Genomic DNA, 7,430 nt, shown 5'->3' on the forward strand with positions numbered 1-7,430 from the left:
CAGGCTGTGGAGGACCCCGCACCAGAGCAAGTGGATGTGCCCTGAAGGAAGCTGCAGTCTATGGAGACCCTGCATCAGAGCAGGCTCCTGGCAAGGACCTGTGGCCCCATGAAGAGGAGCCCATGCTGGAGCAGTCTGTTCCTGACAGACTGTACCCTGTAGGAAAGACCCATGCTGGAGTAGTTCATGAAGGACTGTCTCCTGTGGGAGGGATACCACGCTGGAGCAGGGGAAGATCGTGAGGAAGAAGGAGCAGCAGAGACTAAGCATTGTAAATCATAATCCCCATTTCTCATTCCCCTGCACTGCTTAGGGGAAGGAGGCAGAGGAGTTAGGAGTGAAATTGAGCCTGGGAAGAAGGGAGGGGTGGGGGGAAGGTTTTTTTAATTATGTCTTTGTTTATTACTATCAACTCTATTTTTAATTGCAAATAAATTAAGTTAATCTGCTACAGTGCGGCTCTCTGTTCACATTATGCTGCTGGCTGGTAACACCAGCTTCTACCTACTCAGTGCTCAGGAAGATGTCTGAGTCACCTTGCTGCACCCCAAACATCAGCTCAACTGAGAGGAATTTCTTGGAGGTATTCATCAGCCTGAGCTTGCAGAAGCAGGTGGAGGGCAGCATGATTCTCTGGCATTTGGACAACGGAGGCATGACCTCCCAGGCTGCTGTCATCAGTTGCTGGAATCAGAGGGCGGTTTTTTGCCACATCCAGTTCTCCTTGGGAGCCCGTGTTACTGTAGATGCACAAGACCATTAAGGATGACCGTTTGTGCAATGATGCACAGCTTTGGCTGACATCAAAACTAAATTCTTGCCCTGACAGAAAAGGTGGGCCCCTTGTTCCAGAGTAACTAATGAGGAATGGAGATGAGAGCAAGGGCTTGGAGCTGGTAGGAGGCAGTTGTCAAGCTGGAAGGAAAAGGGTTATTCTTTAACCATGAGCATCCACCATCTAGGACAGGAAAGGTTTAACAGGTCTATGTTTCTATTTCCCTTAGCCACTGAGCTCTGGAAGGACTTCAAAGACAAAGGAGACTTCTCCTGGGATTCACAGTGGAATGAGAGGGAGGGAAAGGATGGTTTCCCAGCTGAAGGGGATAGATTTGTGGTTTCTGAGCTGAGGACCTGACAATAGAGAAATGGGAGACATCGGGATTTTCTCAGCCAGGAGTAGGAAGGTTTATCTTGATGGAAGGGACTGTGGCACCAGTGACGAGTGGTAGAGAAGTGGTTTGTCTGTTGGAGATCCCATGACTGCCTATTTAGACTGTGACATTTTGTAAACATGGTCTACTCATGCTTGTCCCCAACTGTCTGTTTTTAAGTGAAGAATAACTTTGTGCAATATTTATTTATTTATTAATTGGCGATCAATTATAGTCTCTTTGTAAAGAAGTCCCTGGGATGTGTACAACCTCTCTTCTCTGCATTGAGGAGTACAAGTGCTCTGGCCTAGTCTTCCTTGGCAGCTGGGTTTACAATTTTCCCCATGAAAAGGATGCTGTGGGTGGTTTTGTCAACAATCATCATCAGGAAGGGCCTGTTGAATCTGATGCGAGGAGGAGGAGGAAACTCTGCAGACATTGGTACCACTTCTATCACAGTCACTGCAGCAGCCTCTGTGCCATTCTCACTAACATCCACCATTGCCTTGTGAATTGCCTGCAAGGGAAGCAAGGATTAAAATCAAGGTACAGAAGAGTGAGAAGTAACTGGGGATGAATGTGCTTGCTTTAACATTGTGAGAGGGTAAATTTTAAAAGAAAGCACAGAATGATGTAGAACTGGTGTGAAAAAGATACTAATGTCTAGCCTTTCCCAGACAACCAAAGTTTGCTCTGAGTTCAGGGATAGTTTTCTTCAACACTGGCAGAGTCAAACCTGGCAGCTTGCAGAGACTGAGAAGCATAGAGAAAATTTGTTGTTTTGTTGTTTCTCAGAGTAAGATTTTGTCCTTAATATTTAACACAGAAGAAGGTTTTCTTTTGCATAACTTTCTGTGCATGCAAAAAAATTCTTTCTGGAAAGGCACAATAGCGACAAGCTTTATAAGGTGTCTTTCTGTAAGACAGCCCAGTGATATTACTTGACTTTACAGGGCTTTCTATAGTAGCTATTTCTATAGTAGGTAGCAAAATCATATTTCTAAATTAATTTGATCTTATTTCATTGTTTTTTGTCAGCCTTTTGGTTTTTTTCTTCATTGTCCGTAGCACATCTGAAAATTCCTTTCATGAGATCCTGTTACCCTTCCTCCATTCACTTGTACTATATCTGCAATCCAGGTTTTTACACATGTAATAATTCAGTGTGAGGAATCAGAAAATCACTAAATAATGTAGGTTGGAAGGACCTCTAGAGGTCATCCAATGCAACCAAGCACCCTACTCTGACACTAGATAAAGTGGCTCACACAGAATCACAGAATCACAGAATGTTAGAGATTGGAAGGGACCTCGAAAGATCAGTCCAGCGCAGAGCCACAAAGATGATTAAGGGAATGGAGCATCTCCCTTATGAGGAAAGGCTGAGGGAGCTGGGTCTCTTTAGCCTGGAAAAGAGGAGACTGAGGGGTGACCTAATTAATGTTTATAAATACGTGAAGGGTGAGTGTCAGGAGGATGGAGCCAGGCTCTTCTCTGTGACATCTAGTGATAGGACAAGGGGCAATGGGTTCAAGCTGGAACATAGGAGGTTCCGCTTGAGTATGAGTCTCATTCAGTCAGGATCTGACTGTTCCCAAGGATAGAAATTTCATAACCTCTCTAAGTAACAGATCCAAGTTTTTGATCACGCACATGTTGAATTTTTTTTCATTATATCTGATAAGAATTTCCCATTTTCCGTCTTGTGTGCATTGTCTCTTGTCCTGTCACTGTGCATCTGCAAGAAGAGCCTGGGTCCATCTTCTCTGCATCCTCCTAAGAGGTATCTGTAGACAGCACTAAGAACCTCCCTTGACCTTCCCTTCTCCTGCCTGAACAACTCCAGGTCTCCCAGCCTCTCCTCATACATCCCACACTCCAGCTACACAGCCATCCTGCTCAACCCCACTGGACTTGCTCTGCACCAGTATGTCCACATCTCCCTTGCACTGGGGAGCTCCAAACTGGATGCAACACTCCAGAGGTGGTCTCACAAGTGCATAATAGAAGGGAAGGATCATTTCCCTCATGACACAAGACACAGATTTCCTGGAACACTAGAGAAATCACTTTACTTGCCTGTGTGCCAGTTTCTTGTTTGTGAAATGGGGCTATCCCTGTCACAAAAGTCTGTTGTCCATATAAATGCTGAGGTGCTCAGATAATGGAGCAGTGAAAGTGTATACATAAGATAAGAATGACTGTTCCAAAAAATGTAATAACTACGATTCTTGTCATGCATTAATTATTTTACACCAGCTTTTTCTGAACTTATTCCTGATATTCTTTACAGATGTATTTTCTTCTTCAGAGACTTTCAAGTCAATTTGCAAGATTCCTATGCGGTAAACAATTTAATATTAAACTGTAGGAACAACAGCCATTTAATCCCTAACCTTCTCCTTCCTTTATTACCATCAGTGAGCCATGACTATACTCCAGAAGCAGGATCAGCCTATTTGCAGAGATAAAACCTACATGTAAGCAAGGCAAATAAATCTCTTTATTACGATCTCTGTTTGCATACTTACTTTGGAAACCTTCAGAAGAGTTTTTTCTGCCACTCCAGAGAGATCAGCCTGGTCACTGAACACCTCTGTCACACCCATTTTCTCAAACAGGTTCTTAACATCATAGGAGCCAGAGATGGAGAATTTTGGAAGGTCCAGGTAGATTTTTCTTTTTAAAAAGAAATTAAAAATGTGAGTTTATTATTGCAAGATCCCTTGATGCAATAGCTCTGTCAGGTATACACCCATCCCAAATGCCCGTGGAGCTAAGGCTTGGCTTTCTAAGACAGTGATAAATCCCATGTTAGAGAAGCAGAAACTGAGGTAGCTGTCCCATCAGCCACAGTCTGCAGTGATGCAGGGACACAGTGCTGGTTTGTGAAAGTGGCTGGCTGGAAAGCATCATCCAGACTAGAGCAAAATAAATTGTATTTTCTTTTGAACTGGACTCTTCCTACCCAAGGCAGGCTCCTGAGGGCAATGCACCCCTATGCAGGATCCTCACAACTGGTAGCACTCCCACTGCTGTGACTGGGGGAGCTGAGGATAGGGTTCTCCTTACATACAAAATTGCCCTATACCTTGTCTGTTTTAAACAAACTACGCAATGCTTGTTCCTCAAAGATGTGCTTAGCAACTCATTGTGGCATCTTAAGTTTACTTTTGCTGGATGAATAGTTATGGCCTTTTTGATGTTTAAACAAAGAAGCAGTTAAAAGATTACCTTTTCTCAAGTGATTGCATCCAGTTAGACACTGTTTCTTTTAGCAGAGCATCCTCCACCTGGTTCATTGACCCTTCATCAGGCAGAACAAACAATGCGGTAGCATTTCCTTTGTATGGGATTTCAACTACCCAGCAAGACAACTTGTCATCCCTATGGATATTAAATACTTTGTTTTGGTGCATCATTTTGACCTTAATAGAATTCTTGGCATCCAAGAAGAAGTCATCGTCTCTGGTGGTCAAACTGTTGAAAGGTTTTTCCCAGTAGCCTTTTGATGAAAGAATGAGTACAGAAATGAATAAACTGAAAAAGATACTAAAAAGGCATGTCACATTAGTTGATGCTTAAAATACTGTATTTGAACTGTAAAGGCAACAACAAGCTTGTCTCAGTTTAAGGATGCTTGGTCCCTGGCCATGAAAAGAAGCTTTGCATAATTTCAATGGTTCTAATAAAAATCACACACACAAAAAAAAAAATAGGCTGAGGGTTGCCACGGAAAAGACCCAAGCCTTTGCCTGCTAAGGCATTGGTAAAACTTCCACAGACTCTCACTATACAGGCAGCAGGCTTATTTCTTTCATACAAGTATCATCTGTGTTTGACCATGTCCTGCACAGCCAAACACTTGTGCATTCCAACAGGTCATCATAAGTTTCCAGACTCATCCCTTCTGAATATTTTCAACTCTGAACCTGGCTTAAAATTGATATGACATTGATCAGTGCTTCTACAAGTTCTTTTCTTTCTTTCTTTTTTTACTCATATAGAAAATGATTCTTCATACCTGGCTTTCAAATATTTCCTTATGTCATTTAAAAGTAGAAAGACACATTTTAAATTAGATGATAGAATAGATTCACAGTGTGCAGGAAGTTACGTTTCTTTTATCTGGATAGGACTTCCAGAGCATATATGTGTAACTGATACCCATGTTTGTCACTCACCTTTAAAGAAAATGTAGTTAACCAGAACCATCACAGTGTCTGAATCAAGACTTTTCAGTAAACCAACAATTTTCCCATGGGTTTTTGTTTCTATGTACTTATTGATTTCCTTTACAGCCTCTGGAGAATTCTGGAAGTCACTAGAAACAGCTTCGGAGTAATAAAAATTTGTGATATCATCTAAGAATTTTTGGAGCAGTTTCAGACGATCGTCTATGAACAGGGCATTGCCCATGCTCAGCTGGACTTCCCGGTGAGGGTCGTTCAGCAGCTGGAGGACACGCTGAAATCCCTCATGGATCTCCTGCTCCTCCATCTCTGTCAGGTTGAAGGTGAGGCCTTTGTGCAGTTGACTGAGAGTGTTTGATCTGGCCCCCAGGGACAGCATTGCAAAGGCAGTGGAGATGCTCAGAGGAGAGAAGAAAATGTTCTTGTTGTCTGCTTTCTCTCTGATCTGCTTGTAAAACCTAAATGCAAAGTCAGCATTGCTGGGGGCTATCTTGACATGGGCCAAGTTTTCACCTTCATCCTGAAAATCGTCTTCTTGGGAATGGAATATTTTTTGTTCTTGCTGTTCATCATTGAGGTTGGACCTACGCTGACCCTGGACTTGAAGTCCAAGAAGCAACAAACACAAATACAATGCAGACTTCATTTTCCTTCTGAACAGCTCTGTTAAGAAAGAATAGAGCAACTTTTAGATCTAGAGGATCTTGTCTTTGTATACTAGATACTGATTTTGAGATGTCAGTCTTTAGTATTACTGGTCTATTTAGAAATACCCTTCTGCTTAGCCCCCTGGATAGTCTATTGCTAGTCAATTCTATCAGTTTCTGATCAGTGAGCAAAGGAAAAAATATATTAATGTGACTTTGTCAGGAGAGAATAGTTGCTGTGTAGGCTTTTCTGAGTTATTATGTCTGAAATAGTTCCTGCCTCTGACCAGCATAACCTCATTGCACTAAGTGCCTTTGGATGCATTGCTGAGTTCATGTACTGGCTGCCATGTATTTGGCAAGTACTTTGGCAGAGGGACCAACTTTTGCTGATATGTTTCTGTAGTATCCATGTTCTTGTAATGACTTGTGTTTTCAAGCCCTGCAGTGGTACAGAGGCAATATCAGTTATAGCTGTGAATAAAATCCATCTAAATGCTCACCCCTTAAGCTGTTTATATCTTTCTGCCTTGTGTAGCAGCTCTGGACTCAAGAGCTATATTATTTCAAAACATTAGCTTAAATGTTTCAGAAAATTGAGAACGATTATTGACTCTCTCTATAGCACATAAACTCTCCATGAGGTTGCAAAGCCCAAGACTCAAGAGCTTGGGAAAAGCTATAGTTGGGTCTGTCTTGCTGTGAACATGCAATTTGATGACCCTTCCTCTTCCTTTAGCTCACATAAACAAATTCTACGTAATCCCACAGTCTCCCTTTTGCCCTTTACAGGGGAAGAACCATGAAATATACTGGAGAAGAATGTTTTCCATAGGGTGCCTCATATAAGTTATCTCAAATGACAGAAACTCCAAAACATGAAGTAAGCAATGGTCTGCAGGAAAACAGATTTGAATGTTGCTCGTAGCAGCTGTATGGGCTTCTGCCCCAGGGTGTGCTTTGGGCTGTGCATCTAATGCCAGGTTCAGGTCTTACATCAGACTTTTCATGTGGAGTTGTTAATGCTGGGTTTTGCCTTTTCTGGCTGCCCAGTGTGAAACAATGGCAAGTATGGGAGCTATGCTCAGCATGTCTAAAATGCCGGATAAAAGTATTGGCTCTGAAAAAAAAAAAAAAAAAAAAAAAAAGACATTCTGAACAAAGGTAATTAATTAAAATAAATAAAACTCTTTTCTAAATTCCCCAAATCTGCTTTTGAGAGAGATTAATTTCTATTACAGGCCACTTGGCTACAGGTTTAGACACACCGGAGGTGCAGGAATGTGACAATCTTTAGCCTTGCTTCATTCTGGAGTAGTCAGGGCATTGAAATTGCAACTTAATTTACTCCTCTGAGAGCAGAGACAAGGTTTTGTTCTTCACCTTGGTATTGACCGTTGAGTACTCATTTTGTATCTCATCTCCGGCCCCTATAGCTA

At 42.1% G+C, this 7,430-nt stretch overlaps 1 protein-coding gene across 1 annotated transcript; it reads right to left on the reverse strand.

The window, feature by feature from the left end:
- Positions 1-1,458: 1,458 nt before the first annotated feature.
- Positions 1,459-5,990, reverse strand: LOC104472512 (alpha-1-antitrypsin-like). The gene is made up of 4 exons (XM_010088222.1): positions 5,336-5,990; positions 4,386-4,656; positions 3,683-3,830; positions 1,459-1,668 (listed from the first exon to the last, which is right to left on the reverse strand). Exons 1-4 carry the CDS (start codon positions 5,988-5,990, stop codon positions 1,459-1,461), a joined length of 1,284 nt encoding a protein of 427 aa, XP_010086524.1.
- Between the last annotated feature and the right edge of the window lie 1,440 nt (positions 5,991-7,430).

Source organism: Pterocles gutturalis, unplaced genomic scaffold, assembly GCF_000699245.1.
Source record: "Pterocles gutturalis isolate BGI_N339 unplaced genomic scaffold, ASM69924v1 scaffold5767, whole genome shotgun sequence".
Lineage (NCBI taxonomy): Eukaryota > Metazoa > Chordata > Aves > Pterocliformes > Pteroclidae > Pterocles > Pterocles gutturalis.

Bases quoted from the DNA above. Each gene is read 5' to 3' on its own strand.
- LOC104472512 (XM_010088222.1), bottom strand. From the start codon at position 5,990: ATGAAGTCTGCATTGTATTTGTGTTTGTTGCTTCTTGGACTTCAAGTC. The intron at 4,657-5,335 runs GTGAGTGACAAA...TTTCATCAAAAG, and splicing joins TAACTACATTTTCTTTAAAG to GCTACTGGGAAAAACCTTTC. The intron at 3,831-4,385 runs GTAATCTTTTAA...CTTTTTAAAAAG, and splicing joins ATGCAATCACTTGAGAAAAG to AAAAATCTACCTGGACCTTC.